The 26,232-nt window shown below is 44.7% G+C and overlaps 1 protein-coding gene across 1 annotated transcript in view; it reads right to left on the reverse strand.

Moving 5' to 3' along the window:
- Positions 1-26,232, reverse strand: part of PDHX (pyruvate dehydrogenase complex component X) — a 1,431,343-nt gene that overhangs the window by 986,034 nt on the left and 419,077 nt on the right. The window contains exon 2 of the mRNA XM_069623364.1: positions 11,928-12,011. Within this exon, the coding sequence (XP_069479465.1) occupies positions 11,928-12,011 (84 nt within the window). The remainder of the gene's footprint in view (positions 1-11,927; positions 12,012-26,232) is intronic.

Consider the following 26,232-nt stretch of genomic DNA (forward strand, 5'->3'; position numbering starts at 1 on the left):
AACATTCTTCTTGCTAATGTAATGGCCACCAAAAAGGCCATTTTCCACGACAGAAATTTCAGGGGCGACGACGACATAGGCTGGAACGGAGCCTTCATTAGTCTTGATAGCACCAGATTGAGACTCAAACCAGGAGGGAACTTCTTGGCCGGAGGAAAAGTCCGAAATAAACCTCTCAGAAAATGTTTGACTAGTCGATCACTGAACAACCGAGTCGAGTGCCTCTTTCGAGTAAACCTAGAAATGGCCACCAGGTGAACTTTTATGAAAGAGAAAGACAAACCTCTTCTCGCCAAGTGTAGTAAATAAGGCAGAATCTTCTCCGATGAAATGTTTAAAGGGTCCACCCCCGGCTGATCCTTACACCACACACAGAACCTTTTCCACTTGCATGCGTATGAGACATTCGTGGACGGAACCCTCGCCGCCTCTAAAATGCGGCAACAATCTCAGGAAATGTTCAGCGAACCAAACTCTGAGAAGTCAGGAGCCATGCCGTCAGGCTGAGGGAGCCCGGGTCGTGATGCCAAACTGCTCCTTTGTCTTGAAACAGAAGGTCCGGTGTCACTTGAAATCTCACTGGTTCTGCCACGGATAGATGGAGCAGGTCCGAAAACCACAGCTGCCTGGCCCAGTGAGGGGCAATCAGAATCACACGGCATGGATATTTCTGAATCCACTGGAGGGTCCGTCCAATGAGCGAAAACGGAGGGAACGCATACACGAACCTGCCCGTCCACGGGAAGGAGAACGCATCCCCCAGCGAATTGGTCTGCGACCATCTGCTGGCGAACGGCTTGCACTTGGTTCTCCCAGGTTGCGAAGAGATCCAGCGAAGGACGACCCCATTTCCTGAAGATGCTCAACACTTGCTGATCGGTCAGCTGCCACTCATGGCGTTGGTTCATCTCTCTGCTGAGAGAGTCTGCCTGTACATTCATCACCCCTGCTAGGTGAAACGTCACAATGCTGATGTCTTGTTTGAGGGCCCAATGCCTTAGTTCCTGAGTCTCGCTCGAGAGCATTCTGGAATGAGTGCCCCCTTGTTTCCTGAGGTAGAACATCGTGGTCGCATTGTCCGTTAACACTCTCACAACCGATCCTCGTACGCGTGGCAAAAACGATTTCAGAGCCCAACGCACCGCTCTTCGTTCTAGTACATTGTTGTGAAGGCTCGATTCTCCTTGGGACCACTGACCTTGAACTTGTAAGGACCCCAGATGAGCTCCCCATCCTGTTTGAGAGGCATCCGTCACAATTGTGGATTGAAATTCCGGCTCTAACAGAGGCATTCCTCTTGTCAGATTGTCTGAGAGTTGCCACCACCAAAGCACTTCTAGTAGATCGCTGTTGATCATCACTTTGTCGGACCACAGTCCGCGACTTTGAGACCACCGGTCCGCCAGAAATTCTTGTATTGGCCTCATGAAGAGACAACAGTTCTTCACTAACGGGATACATAACGCCATGGCTCCTAGAAGCGACATGTAGCTTCTGACTGACACTCTGGTTCCAGCTCTCCACTCCTCTGCTTTCTGCTTGAGTTTTTGAACTCTATAGAAGGTTTCACCAGTCCCGACTGAGTCTGGAATTCTGTGCCCAAAAACACCAAGCTCCTGGAGGGAGACAGAAAAGATTTCTCGAAGTTGCCTGCGAAGTCCAACTGTTGTAGAAGCTGCATGGTAACGTCGAGGCTTGCGTGCGATACTGCCGGCGACGAGCCCTGTATTAGCCAGTCGTCCAGGTAAGGGTAGACGTGATGACATTCTCGTTGTAGCCATGCCGTCACCAGAGCCAAACATTTCGTAAACGTCCTGGGAGACTATTTTAGACCCAGTGGGAGCACTTTGAATTGGTAATGACTCTGACCCACCACGAACCTCAGGAATTTTCTGTATCGCCGACGCATGGGTATGTGGAAATATGCGTCTTGTAAGTCCAACGACGCCAGAAAATCCCCCGGTTGTATCGACCGAATGACCTCCTGAAGTGCAAGCATCTTGTTGAGAGCTCGAAGGTCCAGAATGGGTCGCCACTTGCCGTTGGGTTTTTTGACCACGAAGTAACGCAAGTAGACCCCCAGGCCTCTCTCGGCCACCGGAACCAATTCTATAGCCCCTTTTTGCAGCATAAGAACAACCTCCTGCTGTAAGATGTAAAGATGGGGTTGCACCGAATACACAGGAGGAATCGGAGATGGCGTGACCTTGAATTGTAAAGAGTGGCCTAGTCTCACCGTGTCCAACACCCAACGGTCCGATGCAATTCTCTCCCATTCGTCGATGCGATGGGCCACTCTGCCTCCCAGGACGTCTTGAAGATTGTCATTGCTGAGATTTCGATTGCTTACTCTTGGTAGACGAAGGCTGTCCTCTCCTTTTAGAAGTTTGAAAATCCCGGCTTCTCTGTGTCGCCTGGACAGCTCACCTGTATCCTTGGGAGGAGTATGCCGATCTATTGAAATTCCGGTCTCTGGATGTGGCAAATCGAGAATTCCCCAAAGCTCAGCGGAAGGGGCGAAAGGGCCGAATCGCTCGTCCACTTTGTAATGCCCCCAGTGATCTTGCCGTATCTGAATCCTCATTCATGCCCGTGAGGGCTTCGTCTATCTTTTCCCCAAATAACTGCTCACCTTCACAGGGCATGTCTAGCACTTTATAATGAACTTCTGGCCTAAAGTATGTATACTTTAAGCAGGCCTGTCTCCTTAGTACCACCCCATTATTTATCTGCTTGAACCCCGACTCTGCCAAATCTACAGCGATGTTGATACTGTGATTTGATGCCTCCTCACCTTCATGCACCAGTAGCATGGCTGTCTTTCGGTGTTCTTCGGGCAGGTGTTCCAAGATGGAGGCCAGGCGATGCCACATTTCACGGTCGTAGAGTGCCATATTAGCTAACGAGTTAGCCGCCTTGACCGTCGTCGCTCCCACTGTTAAGACTTTCTTTCCAAAGGCATCCTGCCTTCTAGCTTCACTGTCCAGAGGTGTTGTGCACTTGTGTTGTGATCTAGCTTTTCTGCTAGCTGCTGCTGACACCACTGATTCAGGAGAGGGCTGTGCGGTCAAACACTTGGGTGTAGAGTCCGGGGCCTTACATTGTTTCTCTAACCTGCCCTTGATTGCAGGCTCCAAAAATGGATGGCGTATGGTACGCAAGCCTTCCTGCCAATCCTGGTCGAGTATCGGAACCGAGAAGATTGACTTCCTTCTCTTCCCCATATGGTCAAATAAGAAGCATTCCTTCCGTTCTTCCTCTGGGGTCAGACCAAATTCAATACAGGCTTTCGCCATCATCGCATTAAAGGCCCCAATGTCATCTGGAGGTGACTGCTGCGCCGGACTCCTAGGAGTTTCTATTTCTCCATTTCTCCATCAGATTCCCACGTAGGGTCTCTTGACAGCGACGATGAAATGTCCGAGATGGAGTCTCTGGGACCTTGATCCGACTCAGAGTCCTGTAGTTCACATTCTTCCGGGTGTGAACGGGGGGTGGGGAGGGTTCTTCGCTGACCGGCAACTCAGCCGTTGAACGTGGAGCGGTGCCTGCCGCGTTGACGGGTGTCACCGGAGGCGTGAAAAACGGAATCGTGTGTTGTCACACGATAGCCCCATATGCACTCTACGTGGGAGAATCTCCCAGATACCACTTAGAAGCCTATCATCCCGGTAATCCCAATGGTGGGATCGATATGGGAGTATAGACTGTACCTTAGTTATATTTAACGGGATCAAACAGATACATAAAAACGTAACTCTCAGGACGAGAGAATATTTTTCAATAATGCAGAAAGAAATTGGCACTTGGCCAGTGGCTTAACTGCGTATATCTTCAAAGAAAAGTACAAATGTGTAACACAAGTGTTTTTAATACAGCAAAGTGTAACGTGGAATATAGCGCAATGAGGCAAAATGACCCTTTACAGTCATTATGAAAATCACTGTACACCACTTTCAAAAATAACTTCAAACAAGAATAGCTCAGTGCAAATTTTCTAAAAAGAGACAAGCAAAATCATCATGAGGTTCAATGGCTAGTGTTTACAACATACTCAAATTGACAAGGGGGGTCGTGGGAGTCCCTCTGCCAGACATTAGTCCTGGTTACGAGAGACTTACCCAGAGTCTTTAGCTCACTATCTTTCACAGAGAAGAAATATCCCAAACATATCAGTCTTTGTCCTGACTAATGTCTGGCAGAGGGACTCCCAGGACCCCCCTTGTTAATTTGTATAGTGTTTACAACATTCACACTAGAACATTTCTCATCGATCATCCAAGTTCATTTAAACAGTGCCAAACAACACCATTGGGTCTATTCAGGTGCCAACGCGTTTCGGATTACTATATAATCCATCTTCAGGGCTATGGTGGCTGTTGGTTCCAATTCATTGGGGTTTGCCAAAATTCAGGTTCCTAAGGAATAAATACGGCTAAGTCACTTAAACATAAATAAAACCACCAACCTTGTGGTCCATCAGCAATAGCTTTCAAGTTGTCAGGTCAAACTCGCTGGCCTGCAGTGAATCACTGAGTCCAGGTACAGATTTAGGTCAAGCGGTAGGATTCCAGGTGCCCAATAAGGAGTGAAGTATTTAAGGGGAATTGAGTCTAGGGTTCAAATTTGAAAGACAGACTAGTTGTTAATTAACATACGGCCCTAGTGGCCTTGCACTTCACTCTGCTGTACAGGTAAGTAACCATTCCAGCCTCAGGCTTCCCCAACATATCGAAAAACATCAGGGCGCTCCTAAGGTCAGAATGTACTTAGCTCGCCACTGTGTTTCTATTCAAGGAAAATCAAAAGGCAGATAGTGTAGCTGCTTGCAGCCCATGTGGCAAGTACTATAGTCGTGTTACTGTCTGCTACTCTATGATTCATGTGTCAGGTACATGAAAAGTCAAACACTGCACTTATTTCAAAACAGCTTTAAACTCTCTCATTTTCTGCCAGGCAGGTGTGTGTCAGGCACGAAAAAAATAGCCTGTTTCAACATTCAGGCGGGATTACAGAGTTAATCACACAGGCATACGGCCATACACAGCAAGGAGTTAGCAGCGTGTCCTAACGCTGTAGTGTTAGGCCACGCTTTCAAATACCAAATGGTGAGAAGTGCTAAAATCAAGGGACCCCTAGCGGGGAGAAAAAGCAGCAAGCGCTTACCTCGCACTGAAAGGGAAACAGCCGTCCGACGCAGAAGCATGGCGTTGTCTTCCCCATGTTTATGTTCGTAGTCATGGCAACTTCACGCATGCGCACGAGTGCCGATAGCCGACATCTTGATGTGGGCAAAGGCTTTACAATCACAGTCAAAGGAGTATGCATCCCATTTGTAGCATACAAATGCCAATCTATCAGGATTACACATATGTCAAGAAGGTGCTGAGGCATATATTAACGGGAACAGTTAATGTCAATATGTTAGCATCACCTACATATAAGGAAGGCGCTAAGGTACCAATTACAAGCAGATTACTGAATGTAGAGTGGAAATGCAAAAGCCACTAAGATCACAGTAGGAACTTCCTGGTGGTGGACACAGGGGGAATGCAGATCGAAGCCACCAAGTTAATGTGTAAGCGACAATGCTCATTTCGCATTGAGACCTGCTGGTAACTGGGAGTTCAGTTTATTTATGTAACATTTAAAACATGATCATGGAACAATTCAGGATTCATTTTTACAAAAATAAACTAGGCCCACGTAACCCAATTCACAGTCTCACTTCGTCTGGTGGACACAGGAGTCATATCATATGATTACATGAGGATGTAGGTCATGAACACAGAGATATCGGTCTTTGCCTCTCAATTCTGCCGCAAATGGAAACCCCTACTGATGGAATCCAAGGCATTCACATTATTGTAGTTGTTATCAGCTCATCACTTAGCTCAACAGGTGACCTTACCATACCAAAGTCAATTCCTCCTTCAGTCAGGGTCCGTGCAGAAGTCTACTCCACATACAATCTAAGGCCTGTTCAACCAAGAGCCATTTCACGTAAAGTACATTCAACCAAAGCGCTAGGGCTTCAAACAAAAACACATCAAATCAAACTCCAGGTTCATACCCCTTGGACTGAGACAATCCAGTAGTTCAATCCACAAGATTTCTCTCTGTTGGAGTTTCCTTACAATGTCTCCACCCCTCGAGCCCAATTGTACTTGTTCTAGTATGACACATTTCAATTGTGCCACTGTGTGACGGGCTTCTGCAAAGTGTGCCGCTACTGGTGATTTCTGGCTATTAGTGCAGATATTTGATTTGTGCTCTGTCCAGCGTGTCTTAGCCTTCCTAGTGGTCATACCCACATAGTAAAAACCACATGGACATTTCAAGCCATAGATAACATTCATTGCATCACATGTGCATGAATGTTTAAGCCAAATCGTTTTACCGGAGTGGAGATGTCTGATGCGGTTTCCCTTAATTACATTTGCACAATGCTGGCAATTCAGACATGGGGTCGTACCCCTAAAAGTGTCAGTCTCGGTTCGCGGGGTCTGTAGTTCTGCTTTGATGAGGCTACTGCGTAGTGCCTTATTATTTTTGTAAGCAAATGTGGGTGTTTGTGGGAAAAGCTGTTGCAGCTTCGGGTCCATTTGCAACATGGACCAGTGTTTCTGTATTATTTTCTTGATTCTTCTGCTTTGAGTCGAGTGCGTCATGACATAAACAAGTGTCTCACTGGTCTTCTGAGGTTTTGGTGTGAGTAAGATGTCTCTTTGGACTTTGCTGACTCGGTCTTTCACACTTTCAATAAGGGAACCATCATCCCCCCGGAGGCGTAGCTTGCATCCAACTGGCTTAAGAGGGACGGCAGCGTAGATAAAACTTGCAAGGACAATGTCAACTGCAGATTTAGCAGAGAAGACGTAGGTGGAACATTTTGAATCCCTGACGTCGACGGTCCAACGCCCTGTAAGCCGAGATCTGTTGGATGAACAACAGGTTCCCGCTCCTCCACCATCGACGACACCGAGAGAGCCAGACTCCTGCTGTAATAAGGTGTCTGGTAGAACTGTGTCATACACTGCAGGTTGCCAAGCCTCTGGAGGATCCTCCGTTGACGATGAAAACCTGGGAGTTTCTACTTCTCCCTTGTCGATCGCCACCACTGGGGTCGACGACACCACTGCAGGGATTGACAGTGCGGACGGTAGTGAAGCAGTCGACGACAGGGACGCCCGTTGACGGCGCTGGCAGTTGTGGCGCAGACCTTTTAGGCGATCCTGCCTTTCTGGAGTCTCTAGGCCGGTGTTTTGAAAATTCTCTTCTCGAGGAAGACCTATGATGGTCTCCTGAGGAGGAGCGCCTTAAAGGGTCTTGCCCATCCTTTTTTGAAGTAGATGAAGACGAAGATTTTTCTGGCTTACGGGCCTGATCCAAATGACCATGTTTTGACGATGAAGGAGCACCTTTCGCTACATGTTTCCCTGAAGAGGAACGACTCTTTTCCGTAGGCCGTGACTTCTTTGCCGGAGGCCCAGCCGACACCGACCGGCGAGGAACTACAGGGGACTTAGGTCTGTTCGATGCCAGACTGCGCACCGATCCTACCTCAGATGGAGGGGAGGCCCCTTCGTTCAGCCACGATATCAGACGCCGATTACGTTCCCTCAACGTTTTTTGTGAGAACCCCTTGTAGATATCACAGGTGTCCGCAGAGTAATGAGGGTAGAGACAATAAAGGCAGTCCATGTGCCCGTCCCCTTCATAAACTTTCTTCGTTCCACACATGGTACACGGGCAGAGCAACGCTTTCCCCAACATTGGGAAAAAGTACAACCTAACAAAGTGTAGAAAACACGAGGTGATCCTTACTATATATACCTTACGTTCTATTGGGTCATGCGTAAGCATCCCAAAAGGACGTCAGTAGGAAACAAAAGTGTCGAGTTTTCCAAGGGAAAAAGCTTTGAAAAAAGATAACGAGGATTCCCGGCCTGACGACAGGGAATATTCTAAGCATGTGAATCCATGAAAGATCCAATGCTGGAGAAATAAATACATCTTACCTTTACCAACGAGCCCGATTCCTGGTCCAGTGTGACCTGGGAGTATTTTGAGAAGGGGTGTCATATGAGTGCAATATCACTCAGAATATTGAACTTCTAGACACAATAAATAAGTATTTCATTTGTGCATTGCATGCTAGGCTGAGACCCGGGTGTATTGCCTGATTGAAATCCTTAACAGGTTGGAGAGGGCTGTGTCAGAGTGAGTCAGCCGAAGGAGTATGAGGAGCAAAGAAGGTAGAGACAAAGGCATCCACTGACACTCGCTTCATGGGCCAAATTGCCGAGAAGGAAGGTGGCAGTGCTGTGGTAGGCTTTGCGAGAGGGAAAAAAAGTTTCAGGTGAGTGGAGAGCAGAAAGTGGTCACACCAAGAGAGTGGCGAGAGGGGGATGTCCGAGTAGATGAGAACATCCAGGGTGTGACAGGCAGATGAGTTGGACCAGAAGAAAGAATGGAAAGGGAGAGTTGCAGAGGTTGCGGAAGAGCCCAGAGGAGGGATTAGAGGCATCCAGGTGGATGTTGAGATCTCTGAGGAGAAGTTGAGAGGTAGAGGCAAGGAGAGAAGAGCAGAGGTCAGCCGACTTGGAGGAAGAGGGCAACCTGGCCAGGTCACCTGTAGATGGTGTCCACAGTCAGAGAGGGGCCACTCAGGAAAGATCAGGGCCACTCCACCTCTGGGTCGGTTGGTTCTGGGCTTGGGGAGGATCTTGTAGCCCTCAGGGAGGAGTGTGTCAAAACTTGTGACAAAGCTGGCCGTGAACCATGTGTCAGTGAGAGCAAGGACATCAAGGTCAAGCTCTTCTAGGAGCTGACCGATGTCAGATGAGTGTTTGATAAGAGAGCGAGAATGGAGAGTAGCGACGTGGAGCAGGTTGCTCCATTTCAAAGACTTCCAGGGAGGGGTACAGGAATGAGGTACACCCAGCAGAAGCGGTGGAGGGGCCTGAGAGTGAGAGGAGGCAGTAGGAGGAGGTGGCATAGGGGCCAGAGAAGAGGAGGTGGGTGCCAAGGATGCAGCGGAGGAGGAAGGAGGTGGTGGAGGAGCCAGGGAGGTGTTAGGAGTATCAGGAGAAGGGAGGAAGTTAATAAGACGCGGGAGACGCCTATCAAAAAGGAAGATGTTGGGCTGAGAGCCCAGGACCATGGCGGTGCCATTCAGATAGACACGGATGATGGTCTTGGAGAAATAGAAGGGGGACACGAGGACCTCATAGGTCTTGAAAGGGAACGACAAAGAGGATGTTAGTGAGAGTCTGTCTGGAGGAAGCGCTGATGTGTGTATCAGTGCGAGGGAGGCCTGGGTTGACGACCCAGATGTCTATCTTGAACTTTGTCCTTCCAGACTTAGTGACAGGGATAGGATAGGTGATAGAGTAGCAGTTAGAAGAGATGGGATAAATGGAGAGCACCATAGAGGGTGCAAGGTGTGTCAGAGGAGGAGAGAGGAGCACAGCCAGCACTGTGCAATGCATGATGCGCAGAGGGGATTGGCGGGGGTCACACACTAGGGACAACAGGAGAAGCACAAGAAAAAAAAAAACACATTGTGGGGAAACAAGACCACAGAGAGGACTATGAACAAGGGGGGTGGGGCACAGATTAACCAAGGGTGGGGTGTGGGGGGCAAGTGGCCACAGCAGTAACCAACAATAATCAGTACTAGAGAGTGGGAGAGAGCTTGGTGGAACAGCAGAAACACAGTAACCAGTAATAACTGACAATAGTGGGAGAGCCTAGAAGGGGAGAAAACAGACCTAGAGAGCACAACAGCAACCTGCAGGAGAGTGGGAACGTAGAGGGGGGAAACAGATCTAGAAAGCAGTGTTGGCACAGTAGCCTCAGAACACAACCGTGACTCACAAAACACAAAGTAAGGCTAACCGCAAGAGGGGGAAACCGAAGGTTGCGCAGAGAGCACATTAAGAGCAGTTTAGTAGAGAGCAGTAGTGACTACTCCCACTGCTCACCCCTTTCTTACCTTATGGTTGCTGCTGGTCGACAGCTGCACCGCATGCTCGCCCTTGGGGGCGCTACCTCTTTGTCGGCAAACACCTGCGGCACACAACACTGCGGCCTAATCCTGCAAGGGCTTTGCTGCAGAAGGTTCGATCTGCAGCTATTAAAGGATCGGTAGTGCATACGTAGCACAGCAGCAGTTCAGAAAATACTGGCATCAGCAATAGTGATATGTTAGGATAATATCACAACTATTCACAAAGTACTTTTGTGGTCTTGCCACTTCAACACTAAACTGCACCACAGTACTTCAATGTCTTCCACCTGGTCTACTCACCTGCCAGGTCTAGGTCCCTTGCCCTGGTGTAATCAGCTGCCTGGACCAATGAAACTACTAACACCACTACAGTTACTTTTGTGGCTCTGCCCTACTTCACACAGCTTACAATGTCTTTTGATCTTCCACAACATCAGTTTTGACTACTACTTCTGAGAAAACATGAGACACATTGGTGCTGCTTGTTCCACACTTGTGATTTCCACATGCAATGCAGGTTATACTCTTCTCCTCCAAAATACATTCTGTCAGAAGGGTAGCCTTCCTGACATTCTTGTTTTCCCACTCTTTCATTAAACAAGTACTGATAATGGTTCTCTCCCCTCTGGCTCTTGTTTGGCTTAGGCAATACTTGTTTAGGTCCGTTCCCCCTATATCTTCTTTCTCCCTCTGACAATAGGGTCTATGAACATCTTGTTTCTTAATTGCCCTCTTTTGGCTTCGCCAATGTTGGCACTTCTTATGACCTTCAAAACCACAATGACACTTTGCTGGCCTGCTCGCCAAGCTCTTTTGGTGCCACTTTCTCCACTTCATGTCAACTTGGTATTCACAATGAGTATTGTTCTGCTTTACATCAGTTCGATATTCAAAACACTTATATTGCTGCCACTTAACTCTTTTTACATCAGTCCGGTATTCAAGGTGGCCTGGCCAGCGGGCAATCGCAGAGCACTCAGGAGTCACAATATGATGGTGAACTCACCGGGTTTGGGGTGCGCCTCCGCTCGCTCTGCTGCCTTTGGGTCTTCTGTTTCTTCTGATCCCCCTCGGCACGGAAAACCACTTCTCTCTGCTATCCCTGACCTGCACCTGTCGGAAAAGGAGCGTCCCTCGCTCCAAAGTCTCTCTGGTGCTCGCCTGCCACCAGAGTCTGAAGGTAGAGACCCTCTCAGAATCAGCAACGTTCAGCAAATGACGGCAGCTCTGGTGTCTCTCCTCTCCTTCAGCTGCAACTGCAATGTGGATTAACTGCAATCACTCCACCTCCCACTAATGCTCTCTAGGGCCTGCACCTGAGGGGTATTTTATGCCGCCCAGTCTCTCACAGGTGTGACTCATTAACCCTATTAACCTGCAACCTGCAGTCCAGTGCCTTTGCATCCCTCCATTTCGTCCCAGTACTTTGGGCACTGTGGGGACTTGAAGTCTGCAATGTTCTGCTTCGGTTAATGGGCATATTGTTAAAAAATGAATGTCTATCCTTAATTACCTTTCCTAAAGTGGTATAAGGATCTAATGAATGGTTTGTCTTTACAGGGGAATTAAGGTTTCAGAATCTGAGATGTTAATATTTGAAGACTCACATTTAACCTTCCCTTGTTGATCACAGGAGATTCCACGTCTAAAAACGTGAGTGACGTTGGAAGGGGCATTCTTATTCCCATTACATGATTGGTTATGACAGTTTGCCAGCATCCTTAGCTTTGGCAAATAACTCCCTCCTAAAACAAGCCATTACTTCATTAGTTTTATTATTTATGTATTGTGCCTTACAGTACAGAAATATACTTTTAACACAAGAGAACAAGCCATTACATAGTCCACAACAATATCACTTGTTTTGAATTCAACAGACCCAACTGATGGAAACAACTCGAGAGATTCCTACCTTCTTGTTTCAACCATTTCACTAGATTTCCTTCTTCCATGGTTGGGGAAAGAGCTGGCATGAACACTTTAACTGGAGGAATGCCTAAAATATAAAATCAGTAGAACAATCAGCAAAAAATACAATGTGATTTTCTTCAGTTGACAGATCATACATCTACAAACAGTAAAGGTAAACCGATAATTGCATGAAATTACTTATGCAGATTTCCAACCATTGAAAGATTTGTCACAGTCTCCCTCTTATATCAGCCCTCTTTCCATCACAATATTCTGAAAGGTTTGAGGAAAGGTGATCAAATGGATAGTCACAAAAACTGAGAAGGCATGACCTTCGTTGAGGAATAGTCTTGGGGATCACCCAAAAAAGGCTAAAGAACCATGCCCTTTTAAGGTGAACTCTGCCCTCTTCAAATGTGAGGATGACCACAATTCTGGAAAGAGTAGCTTTCTGCCTGAAATGTGTGAAGAGAAGGTTAAGGCCTGAAACTTTCAAATGAGGAATTAGGTTGTTAGGGAACCACGCAGAGTGAATTGAACTGGATCCTTTTGGCAACCTGGAACCAAGCGAGGAAGGCAGGAAGCGTTCATGTGGTAATCCTCCCATTACACTTAAAGATCTTAACTGAGCCGTCTACTAACAGCAGTATCAGGTTACCAAGGCGGTTAGCAGTTACAAAGAACCAGGAAGAAATCTAGTAAGTCCATAGAGGTAGCCGGTCCATGGTGCCTAGAGAATCATATCTTAAATCCTATGGTATCTGCATGGTAGATATACTAGGTCAGCCAGTCTATTGCGCTTATAAGACTTGAGGGTAGCTCCCCATCACCCAATAATGACTAGAAGAATCTACGTGGGTAGCTGGTCGTTTTTTCCACAGACTTTCCGACAACACAACAACATCAAATATAAGATCGATCTGTGCTCCACTTCAGTGGACATCTGCCACAGGCATGGCTATCTATCCACTCACAGTAGAATGCAGCTATGACCTATTACAAAATGTGGGCACACTGGACACATTGCGAGTATCTAGCACTCACGCCTTCTCCTGACTCCTCTTAACACCCATCCACATGCCCAACCTCATGGGTTACTTTCTACCGGAGCCTGGCCAGCCATGCTAAGCCTCATTTGACCAAATGCACACATGCATTTTAACCCCTAACCCTACTCCATGACCTCCAGCACTCTGGAATTTGGCCCCAGAGGGTATTCCAACCACCAGTGCATTGAGACTATAATAATGGTAAACGGTGCTAGATAAATGACAACTACAATACAATGTCTGCAACCAAACAAAATCACATCCTCAATTTTTATTTGAAAGGGTACACTCTATTGATTTATGATAAGACTTGAGTACAAGTGGCTGCAAATGTAGAAAATGTACCTTAATAGATTGTTAAATGTTGCCCCGGCACCATTTTTCTAGAAATGCGGATGCCCAATGCATGCTACACCCACTTCTGCTACAGAGATATCAAACTGTGAAAATTCCCATTTATTATATCAGTTCCTCATAACACTTGGAACTCCACAACTATAAACAAAATACTGTAAATTGAAGCAGAATGAGTTTGTATCTACTATAGAAACCATACATCTATCCAAACCATTGATCACATTTGCAGTTAGTAATGTTTTGTCTGGTCTGTATTTTTTCCTTCAGAGCTTTGTCCAGTGATCAACATTTACCCATCTATTTTTCTGGTTCAGCAGTGACATCCTTGCCTTCATGGTCAGTTTCGGTACTGTGGTGACATTCTTCAGAGGGCTGTCTGGGAAGGTTATGTAATTTGCAGGATACACCTTGGAGTAACCGGTAGAGGGACCATTGCAGTGGTGTCTGGGGCATATTTTAACAGCAGGAACATGAACAAAGTCAATGAGGGGAGCGGAGAGACAGGAGCCAGTTATAATCAGAGATTAGGGTATGGTGAGCAAAACTATGTCTCAGAATAGGGGGTTTCCCTTTGCAAAACTCCTGTGGCATGGACCCAGCATCCAGGTAAAGATCATGTCTACAATGTAATTTTGGGCCATTTGTACCCGAGTGAAAAGTACAGTTTATGGATTTCACCTGAATCTCTGGGCTGACTTCTTGCGTGGTGTCCTTGAAAAGCTACTTATCTTGAATTTATCCCAGAGCTTGTCCTTAAAGAAATAAGGACGATCCTGGCCTGCAGCCACAATGTCCCCCTGTGTGTATCAAGTAGGAACAGAGTAGCGGACAGGTGGAATTGCGTCCCAGCACAGAGGGAAAAGCCTGATGGCACAACAACTCTCTAGTTGTTGACTGATTCTGTGCAACATCCGCCGGCATCAGAGAAATGATGCACTCTGCCAGTGAGGATATGTAGGGAGTAGCAAAGTAAAAGCAGAGCCCTGTGAGTATCTCAGAAGGGAGTAGGCAAGGCAGAATGGAGACAGCGCACAAGCAGGAGGAGAGCCAACAAAGGGAGAGAGAGAAGGAGCAGACAAAGTATAAAACACTAGCGTCTCACACCAAAGTTCAGCAGTGTGAAGAGGGTTGCAACGCGCAGAGTGTTCAATCCTCTCGCAATAAGAAATTAAGGATGTGCGATGCGGGGCACCATCTTGAAATTGTCTAGACCAGTAACTTTGAACGCTGGAATAGGTGATGGACCAAACGGTGTCCATGTTTCCACCTGTGCCACAGCGACCATTGGGTTGCTGTGCAATATAGCCTGGAAGGCCTATGCAGCCATCAGGAGAGGACTATGCGCTGGCTGAAATACAAGTTGTTAGAGAGATATATGTTTAGGGTAAGAGTAGTGCCTTGGAGCCTCCAGGTCTAAAACTTGGAGTAGCTTGGAGCATTGTTCTAGCATGAGGCCAGTTTTCGCTAACCCCCAAAGAATCCACCAATAGTTTATTTTCTTGCTATCTTGAAATGTGGATTTCCGCAGACCCAAACAGTTATAACTTGGTGGTTGTGTTCAGTTTATTCAGGGTGTGAGTTCAGCAGTTGTACATTGATTCCTTGACAATCCATCCTTTATTTACATTTGCGCTGCTTGAGTACTGCAAATGTGCTCATTATGTAGGCGCGACACGTGGAGCTGCTGCTTGGGTGGCCCCACATGTGTGCCTAATAGACAGTGGTGTTCCTACACTAGCCCTGCTGGTTGATGGTCTCACTGGTGGCCTTATGATAATGTATTGTGTGCCATTGGTGGGAGCTGTCAAGAAGGTTCACATTGGTGCCCACGTTATAATGCCTCTCAAAGGGTCTATGGTACTTAAACAACGAGGCAATGAGTTAAGGTAACAGCTGCCCTGGTTAGGTTTATTCATATTCATCATAACACCTTCCCCCTGTTATACTTAATTTGGAAACAAAACAAAAACACCATTCACCCCTAGCATGCTTTCATCCACCTCAGTATGCAACTCGAAGATACACAGACACGCCCTCCCCTCCACAGTCCACTCTCACCCCAAACTCAAACCCTCCAACAGGCGGGATACATTCCACCCCATCACCCAAGGCACCCTTATCACCCTCACAGTCAAAATAAAACCTGCACATTTCCTGGACGAAACATGCCCAGCTCAGGCCACATTTAATGGCTTTTCCCGCCCTAGCTCCACAATGAGTCAAAACTATCAACTCCTAATTCTCACACCTTCCCCCACCCCCCTGCACTCAAGACATATCACTGGCCTCAACGAAGCAACCCTTGACCCCATGCACCCTGAACTCTACCACCTCGTCACAATCTTGCCATACCGCACCAGAAACATGGAATGTATGGTCACAAGCCAACTCCAACAGCACATCAAATCACAATAAACACCATCCTCAACCTGATCCAATCAGGTTTCCACTCCAGCCACAGCAGTGAGACTGCAACACTTCACATCCTGGATCAGCTCCACAATATGACCAAAAAGGGACAAACGTCCCTTGCAGACTTCCGACATCTTTGCAGAGTAACACCATTCCCTTTTCGTTGTGTTTGGTTTTGGAGGTCCCCCTCCCAAAGCCCCTTTTTTTTGTTCCTTTACTTCATTTATTTTTTTATTTTGATTTATATAGTGCTTCAATCCAAAGCCCTGGACATAGGAGTTACACAGTACAGAAAAATGCTTAAAACTGAAATGGTACAACAATTGCAGAAACCTTCATTAATCAAGGGACAGTAGATGGGCTCTTGGACTGACCGGAAAGATGAATAAACTAAAATACAGCAAAGAGAAAATAGGAGCAAGTTCTGATTTAGAGGTGCTAAAAGAGAAAGAACGGAAACAAGATTGAGCACAAGGAGGACGTTGGATTATGAGAAGGCAATGGGAAGCTAAACAGAGCTAACAGTAAGGAAGCTAAAAAGAAACAAGCGAAGATAGGGAGGAGCAAGACCATGAACAGCTTTAAAAACGAAACATAGAAAATAAAATTTTAAACTATGATGAAAAGAAAGCCACCCAGGTTTAGCAAGAGAGATTGAAATAGAATCACGAGGAGCGAGCAGACAGAGTGCGAATAGAAGCATTGAAAACTGATTTTAGTGGAGCCAAATGAGAAATGGGAAGTCCAAATAATGAATTAGAACAATAAAAAAGCTGTGAAAATATTCAAGCAGACACCAATAGCTTTATGGCATTGAATGTCATAAAAGAACGAGCTTTGCAAATTTTATAAAGATGAAACTGACAAGAACGGGCAGATAATGAAATGTGATGTAAAAGAGAGATTAGAATTGAGAATAGACTTCAGTTACGCGTCACTGCTGAAATGGGTAACTGAGTTGGAGGAAAGGATATAAAAGAAGGCGAGATGGAAGATGAAATATAAGAGGCAGGAAAAATGACCACCTTTGCAGTATTAGGAACTAAAAGTGACTAAAACAAATACTTTTCCGCCACCCCCAAAACCACTATTCGCACTCCCAACCCCATTCTTAGTTTTTTCCCAAATTTGTTATTTTCAAATGAGTCATTTTTGATTTGTTTTAATTGGTTTAGTTATTTTGTGATTACACATAATCCCTGCATACCATGCCCCACTCCTGTGTATCGTACAGGATAGCTTAAATTCCTCCACCCCTTACTTCTGAAGGAGCTTATGTCTGATTGTTTATTGCATGAAAGAAAATGTGGAACAAGGGGTGCACTAGACCATTTTCAATAAAAGCAAATCCATATTTGTGTCACATAACTGCAGCTTTTAAAACTTAATTTTAATCCATTGCATTAATTCTTGAATTCTCAACTACTTATTTTTCTGCCAGAAGGTTCCAAGAAAGGTTTGCCACTTTTCATCAACTCCAAAAAAGAAAATAAGCATTGACTTGTCACATTGTAGGGAAATGTTTGTGAAAGAAAAGGATGTCAAGCAAATCTTTACAGTTCAAATATCAAACATTGAGATCTAAAAAAAGGAGACGCTCAAGGAAAGGTGCAATGTTTGCAGCCCATCTACAACAAGATTATATGTTCAACATTATAGGACAAGCCACAAAAAGAAATCTTTTCAGTTACATGAAAGACACTGTATATCCTTAGTTAAATGGAAAAACATTCTAATCTGGGATAAATGGAAAAATAGTCTAATCTGGGATAAAAAAGCACAAGCGTTCATAGGGAAATGAGAAAAACGAATTGGGCCCTGCATCGTGTATGTCTTTTTTTACAGGGCCGATAATCGGTTTATATAAAGAAATATAAAAAATATGTTTATAGGTGTGTGTTTGCAAATATGTTATAATGTTCTGTTTGTGTCATGACCACTGTTAGGGGGCACAAGTTGTGCCACAAGCAGGCTCCCACCAGAACCTTGAGGGCTTTATAACCAGGGCAAAAGGGCTCCTGGAGCCAGTCCTGGGACCTTTTGGCACCAGGTTCATATGTAGGAAGGAAGGGCTGTTCAAACTACGCCCCATTTATGTACATGGGCCTTTAAATCCAACATGGAAGCACCCACAGAGTTTAGTTCTAAGAACCAAGCCATGCAGTCTAGTGTTTTGGGTGTGGCAGGCCTGGACTACTTTCCCTGGTACTACTTTACCTGGGCTATATACACCACACCCGACTGCAGAACATGCTTCGTGTTATTCTGCAACCAGCAGCATGACGCTCACCGTGTCCAGCTCCTGGTCTTCAACATCTTCCTGTAATCCTGCAAGAACAAGAACAAGATTATTCTGTTTTACCTGAGAAAACACCATCCAGCACTCAGCATCTCAACTGGGCTGCAATCTGTGGAAACCGAGAGAAGAAGAAACATCACTCACCTGTGAGTACTAGCTTAAGGACTTCCGGCGAAACGCTACCACAGCTGCTGTTCGAACATTGTAACAATATTAGAATGCACGTTTCCAAAACATCGAATTCCATCAGTCTTACTGGAATTCCATTGCGCTACGCCACGCTTCCATCCGGAGCACCACAGCAACATCTGCAAAGGAAAAGAGACATATTCAGGTTTGCTTTTAATAGTAAACAACCGCACAGCGCTGTACTTACCTTAACGGATTCCAGGGGCCTGTTTTTCATCGCGCTCTCATCCACTCGCAGCACCACAGCGGTCTGTGAGGAGAAGAAGAAAATACAGGTTAGCTTTAAAATACAATAAAAGGCGTTGCGCGCTTTCTCTTACCTAGAAACGTGCCTCTCCATCCGGCACGCCAGCATCAAGACTTTCGCACCTGAAAAGAAGGAGATAAAGACATTAACGAATTCCCAACATAAACAGAACAAAGACTTACAATTAACAAACCTACCGGCCTACCAACAGACTCGGGGTCACAGCAGGCCTTGGCCCAAGGAAGGCGTACTGCACCAATGAAGCAACTCGGGCAGCTCGCCAACAAACATCAAGCACCCCTGCACAAGAAACGCAGGACGGATAGCTCACCCTACAAATAACTAAGGTGAGAAAAGACCCCAGTGGGAAGGGAATCAGTCAGAGGGAAGTAGGAGATTCACCCATTAGAGACAGTTATCACAAATCCTCCCTTCTGTAATTGCAGATTCATTATTCAGCACTGGGCAACTATGCATAAAGGGTTCCAGATCTCGGAGCCTTCCAGACCCCCCCCAGGGATATCAGGTGAGCGTAACAGTTTGTGACAATTGCAATGGAAAAAGGAAAGGCAGGCTGCATTTCTGAATCAAACAACAGCTCTGGGTCTAGCAAAATGCAAGCATCCCCAAACAAGCTACATGATATGAGGGATGCTTTCAGAGGAGAAAGTCTGAGCATGGCAGAGGGTCCTCCTGCTACTGAGCCTGAGCTGTGCACTGGCATTCCGAGCTGAAGACTCCACACCCCCTTGCTTTGGTCTATGTTGGGAAGTCGAGTCCCGTGGAGAGTCCCAGTCTGCCCCAGTCCCTTGTCAAGTGAGAAGCTGCAGCTACTGCTTCTGCTACAACAACGTTGAAACCGCACTGTTTCTCCTGTTTATACTGGCCCTTTAACATCAAGGCAGAGACTCCTGACTTCACTTTAAGGTTGATGCGTGTGCGGCGCACCGCGCGGAGTCCGGTGGACAGTCCCAGTCTGCCCTGGACTGCCCGGTGCACGGAATAGCAGGCCCCTTCACCCGACAAAGCACGCTACTGGAAATGCGTGCGGGAATAGATATTGAAAATGAAATTCAAAGTGAGATGGTAAAGCCCCATGCAACTGCCAGCAAGGTAAGCAAAGCACCGACAGTTTCACTGAACATGGCTTTCGTTTCGCAAGTTCCCGCATTGCAAATATTAGCCAAAAGGTTAGCTGTTGTAAATGGGCTGAGGACCGAGTCCCGCACAAGGACTAGTACTTGTACTTGTTCTGTTGCGCCGCAAGCGGGCTCACCCGTTATTGTTCCTAACATAGTGTCTCTAGAGCATTTTGCAAATGCACTACTACAGCATGAAGAAAACGTTTTATGCTCAGATCTTATGAAAACATTCGACCCTAAGCCTATGCCTGTTAATGTTATCGAGCGACTTACCAAAACAAATGATTTCAATTTCATGAATAACTCTGAGCCCGTCAACATGATTGAAATCAACACGGCTTTGTTTCTCTCGCCGTTCGATGTAACTTCTTCAAATACAAGTTTCAGCTGAGGCAGCATGACAAAATATGTTCGTCTTCACCCCTCCCCCTCCAACAGTTGACATTTGTATGGCTTTACTGAGAAATCCAGAGAAACCATCTGCAAGTTCTGGAAGCGAAGGCGAGTTGACGCGAATCCATCAGCAGAATGAGTCCGTACTGAAGCAACAAGAGTCTTCTAACGAGCAGCCTTCACTGCTGAGCACAAGTGGGATCAATGCTGAAAAAAAGAGGCAGTGTCCACCCAAAAAAGCCACTTAACATTTCCAACATAGTAATTGTGCAACCTCAAGACAAAGTGAGGCAGGGGCAACATGAGCAAAAAAATAGAATGTCTGCTCAACTGCCTCAGCTCTCGAATGGCTCAAGTAACATGTTGATACTGGTTGGTTCCCACAACATTCATGACGCCACAGACGACAAACAAACTTCGTGGCAAGATTCACCAGTATCTTTCAAACAGCAAAAAACGACCGGACAAGACTTAGCGAGTCGTGAGGCACGCTTGGCAGAGCGCCTGACTGCAGATTAGCATCAAATTAAAGACAAACTGATTAACAGTTTTGCTACTTATTCCATGAAAACATCACATTTACAATCTAAAGATGCAATGCCGGCGGTAGATTCACTAAAACAGCAATATCAGACCTCACATTCGAGATTTAAGGGATAGACCAGCACTCCATTAATGAAAGGTATGCCTACGACTGAAAAAGTTCCGTAAAGAAGGGATCTGATTTCTCCAAGTATACCAGGTACTAGGTCGGTAGTCAACAGCAACCCCTTATCCAACACAGACATAAGTATGAGTGCCACCAGCGGTCATTTAAAACTACCTTCAGATGCCCTGCAAATACATGACCAGGATATGGATCGAAATAACAAAGCAAATATATCAGTGGCAGCTGGCATTCAAATTCACAACAATGTGCTAGCAGCAACTTCGCTAGCACTAATCCCTTTTGTGAAACTCTACGAATCCATAAATGAATCTGTAAAAGAGCAAGGTTCCCAATTATGCACTTTATTGACTAAAATTGAGAAATTGGAACAAGCTAATATTGCCTTACAGATTCGAACAGACAGAGAACATGACCTCTCTATACAATGGCAGCACTGCTTGGGTGACCTTGCATCCGGTGCACATGCAGACAATGTCACGCTTATGAATGCGGTTCTGGAATGCATGAAATGGCTGAGGCACAACAAAAAAACGGAATTGTGGGCATTTCGAGACCCAAGCCTCAAGCAATATCTCGTACCCTTCAACATCTGTTAAAGTAGTAGCTCACAAACCTTGCCATCCAGTGCTCCGAGAGTAATGTCGCCAGTGAGGCATCCCGATGTAGCAGACCCTTTACAGAAGAAGCAAAAAGAAATTGCATCTGACTGTCTGTTAGCTGTTCCTGAGGTGCCTTCATCAAACCTAATTGAGCATTCGAATATTAACATTGGCACCGCAGACAGTGGCTTGTCAGAAGATTCTGACTTAACCAAAAAGTTGAATCCTAAGGAGTCTGTGTCCAGTAAGGTAAAGCAACTTTCATTTGGTATTTTTACTGGGCCTGCAAAGAATCTGTCTGAAAATGACCAACTTCCACTGAAAGATAACTCCGTTCAATAGCATCCAAGAAACGCAAGGCTGTAAACCAAGGAGCAAGCAGAAAGTCAACAAATACCAAACAATTTGTCAAGAACTTACCAACCCCGCCAAAATTGGGTCTATTTGAGCGCAACAAAAATAAGCCAAAACCGGATGCACAGCCAACACTGACTCAACTAAAAACTCTAAAGCAATTGATCAACAAGGTATAATCAAAAATCCAAGTACTAGGAAGAGAGTACGAATTGACACAGACGTTGACTCTAGTGTGGTGCAGGAAGACGCAATTGATCTATGTGATCTGTCCACCTGCTCTACGGAGTCAGTCATCTCTACCAGTTTCAAGGGCTCAGGAGGTTCGCTCACTCTTGTAACTGCCATTAAAGTTCCAATTTCCACATTTAGCAATCAACCCATTGACAAGGCGGCTTACACGGCTTCAGATCAATTGAACGTTTTTAGCCAAGGGGCACAGAAATTACTGCCAATAGTGCAGAGTTCTGGTGATCAACATGTGACTTCAAGTCTCTCAGTTGATTCGGAGCAAACAAAATCCAAATAAAGTCACAATTTGAATCCTAAAATGACCCTGGCACAAATGAAAAATCTAAGTCTTTAAAACGAACATGACGTCAAGATCTTCTGATGTAAAAAGTTCTGGTACATGGAAGTTGCAGGTTGAAAAGCTTTTCCCTGAAGATTCCGATATTAATCTCAACCGAAGGAACATGATGCAATTGCTCCACACAATTCTATCATTGCGGACAATTACGTCGGATGACAGTCATTGTTGAATATATTTCAGAAGATGCCACTGATCGAGTATTTCTGCATATAAGATCGACTGCAGTAGAAAAAACGCTTCTCGCTGTGAAGGACGACATATTATCCTATGGCTTCCACATCCAAGTAGAAAAACCACAATCTAATTTGAGAGTTGACTGTGATTTGTCACCACAAGGTGCAAAATCTTCGAATGACTCAAGAAGAGAGGTCTTAAGGCAGCAATTCAAACTGAAATCGTCAAATTCCTTAAACGAAGAGCGTCATCAGGAGAGGAATGATAATCTGAGAAGGGGTGACCATTGCAGACACCACTCATAACTAGTTCAACTTGATGGAGAGGAGAAGTGTGGAGTAATCTCATGGAACACAAGACGTTTTAACCATCTGTTCCAAGATTGGTCTCTACCTTTGACTAATAACTTTGCGATTTTACTGCAAGAAACTTGGCTGCGAGAACCCCCCATAAAAGATCGATACTCTAATGTTAAATGCAGCAGGAAAAAACAAGCTGGGTCGTCCTTTCTCAGGGTTATTAACTCTGGTGAATAATGCCCATCGTTGGAAGATTATTGAAACCTACAACCCAAATTTGTATGTACAAGACGAGGCAAAATATTTATTATTGATAAATATTTATTGGAATCCCGTTATGATAACCACTGCACGGTTCATTACCTCAGTTGCATCTATTATTGACCCGTGTCTAATTGCACACTCAAACCTCGTCATTGTAATCTGTGGAGACTTCAATTTCTCTTGGTATGAAGACCCGGACGCACTTTCAGTTGTGGCCTCCTCAAACCTCTCAAGAGGTGAGTGTTGGAAACAGGCCTTAAAAGCAAGAAATTGCGAAATGATAAATGGAAGCGTAATCAGTGATTTACCGGCAAGATTTACGTGGCAGAGCGCTACCAGCAAAAAAACACTAGATTATTTTTGGATCACTTCGTCCGTCTGGTCGAAAATTGAAAGCCTGACAATACATGAGACATCTAAAAGTGACCATCAGGTCTTGGAGTTGTCTCTGCTAATGCCAAAGAACATCATACAATTAATGTATAAATGCCCTTTAGAGATCAATCAAGGTGGGAACCAACTAAGAATAAACAACCACCACATCAAAATGCTGAGTGAAAAGTTAGAGGAATTGTCTACATCTGCTGCTATTAGTTTAAACTATCCGCCTCTACTTCAACAATTTAGTGCTAAAAAGGCACAGCTAAGGACCAATTCTCAGGCAAACAAATATGCTTTTAGCGTGGTGGTGAGCACTGAGAAAAAACAATTAAACAAAGATATTAGACAGTTGAAAAAAAGTAGAGTCAGCGAAGTGGGGTACGAAATTAGTAAGCGCAAGTTGAAATACCGCAATTGGTTTAAATCATTCCAACTATTAAGGGACCAAGAACGTGCCGAACTCATGCTAAATTTGACTGCACAACATAAAGTAAGACATTTTTGGACAATTCTTAATAAAGGATCCCTACGTCAAGAAGCAAAACTTGCGAATGGAATTTCAGCATCAGCTTGGGAAGATCATTATAACTCAGTGTTTAATGATGATTCGACGCAAATTGGTCCAAAATATCTTAATTGTTCAGAACCCGGGTACATGATTGAATCAAAAGATAAAATTATAACAATGATTCAACAACTGAAAAATTCACGTGCAGCAGGCCCCGATGGGCTGACCAATATCATGTTAAAGGATGAAAAAGATCTTTGGGCAACCTTCATGGAGAAACTCTTTCAATTGATATCAACTTCAAAAAGAAACCCAAAATCTTGGACTACATCAGTTATTGTGCCAATCTTTAAGAAGGGCAATAGGGACGATCCAAACAACTATCGCCCTATTGCCCTTCTGGACACAATAGGAAAAATCTTTGCAACCTGTTTACAATGTAAGTTAACATCTTGGGGAAATGTGACAGGATTAATGGACTGCCGACAGACAGGATTCACCAAAGATACAGGAACCGAAGTGAATCTACCGATACTAAATCTTCTAAAACTTCACGCACTCAAGCACAACAAAAAATTGTTTATAGCCTTTATTGATATGCGTCAAGCGTTTAACACTATTAACCGTGAGAAACTTTGGAAGAAAAACCTATCTTGGTCCTGTCCATCAACTCTACTTCAACCATTGATGGCACTGCACAATGATACGTCTACTAGAGTTCGTCTAGATGTAACTGGTCACCTAAACAATGAAATAAGAACCTCTAAAAGGGTGTAAAAAGGGGTGCCCATTAGCTGCACTCCTGTTTAAACACTTTATTTCAGATATCTCAGGTACACTTAAAAAAAAAACTAAAAAAAAACAAAAAAAAAAACATTTTCCTCCGAAATTGAACGGCCAACACATCAGTTGGGCATACTATGCAGATGACATTGTTTTGTTTGATTTAACACAAATTGGTCTTCAACGTCTCTTGACCAATTTAGTTATATACTTCCAAGAAAACGACCTTGTAATCAACACAAAGAAATCAAAAATTATGTCAATTGGAACTGCATCCAAAAATAATTTAAATCAATTTAAGTGGACAGCAGAAGGAGAGACTGTAGAGTCTGTTGTAGCAATCCGATATTTGGGAGTACAAATAAATAGATTTGTCTGTGAATGGGATTGGGTGGCCGATCTGAAACACTGTATGGCCATACTAACAATGCAAGGACAGAAGCTACATTTCGAGTATGGAACATTTTCGCTCGTCCTAGTACGGACCTTCTATATACAGAAAGTCGTCCCAGCGTTTACTTATGGGGCTGAAGCAGGTTGGAACATTAATAACCGAATATGGGCTGTTTTAGAAGGCCACTTTTGGAGAGAAATTCTGTGACTTCCATGTAGCACCCGATCGTTGCAATAAGATATGATCTAGGTATAGAAGCACTACATGGTACCATTCAATGGAAATCAATTGCGGTGCTATGCAAAATGCACTTAGTAAACATTGCTACTGCATATAAGATTTTCGAATCCACAACAAAGAATCCTCATGCAGGAATTCTGCTAGACTGGGCAAACAAAATCAGACGAATTCTAGAGCTCGCTGATATATCCTGGCAAACAGTGATTGCAACCCCTCAGCTGGCAAAGAAAAAATGAACACAGTGGAATTGGATCGCGAATGAAGAATTGCACAGAACAATGCCGTCATCTCTTGACTTGGGTCTGTCTTGCAAATGTTTAGACAAATTACCGAAATATTTGTCAAAATTTCTCTCACGACCACATCGGAATAAGTTTGAGGCTACGACTAAACGTATACAAAACTAAAGAAGTTTTGTGGAGAAGACACGAGGCGAACACCCCAGACAATCGCTGTCGATTCTGCACAAGTGAAACAGAATCCCTAAAACATCTAATCATAGAATGCCCCACACATAATACAGCGATCAAGTTATTTGGGAAGATTCGCTCCGCTTGATAAAAGCATGGACGAATGGTGGTGTTGGCTGCTAACTGGACACAACGTGTTATTAAATTGTTCAGTGATTGACTTTCTCGAGAAACTTCTGGAATAGGGGATAGATTGTAATTGTCTCAAATGGTGCTGATGCCTTATCTTAATGACTGAATGTCTATATTTTGGTAACTATGAGATGTTAAAAGATTGAAGAACTTTGAGAAAGGAGAGTGTGAAGTACATTTAACTCTCTGTCTTAATTTCAACTAAACAGGACATTTTAGGTGGAAGAATGCATTGGCTGGATTACTTGCATTTTCTTTTTTGGTTTTTCTGTTTTCCTGTTTCTTCTTTCTTTTTCTTCCTGTTCGTGTCAGTTTTTGTAATTAAAGTTTGTATAAACTAATTGTTACAATTAAAAAA

The sequence above is a fragment of the Ambystoma mexicanum genome, chromosome 11, assembly GCF_040938575.1.
Source record: "Ambystoma mexicanum isolate Mex_15411 chromosome 11, UKY_AmexF1_1, whole genome shotgun sequence".
NCBI lineage: Eukaryota > Metazoa > Chordata > Amphibia > Caudata > Ambystomatidae > Ambystoma > Ambystoma mexicanum.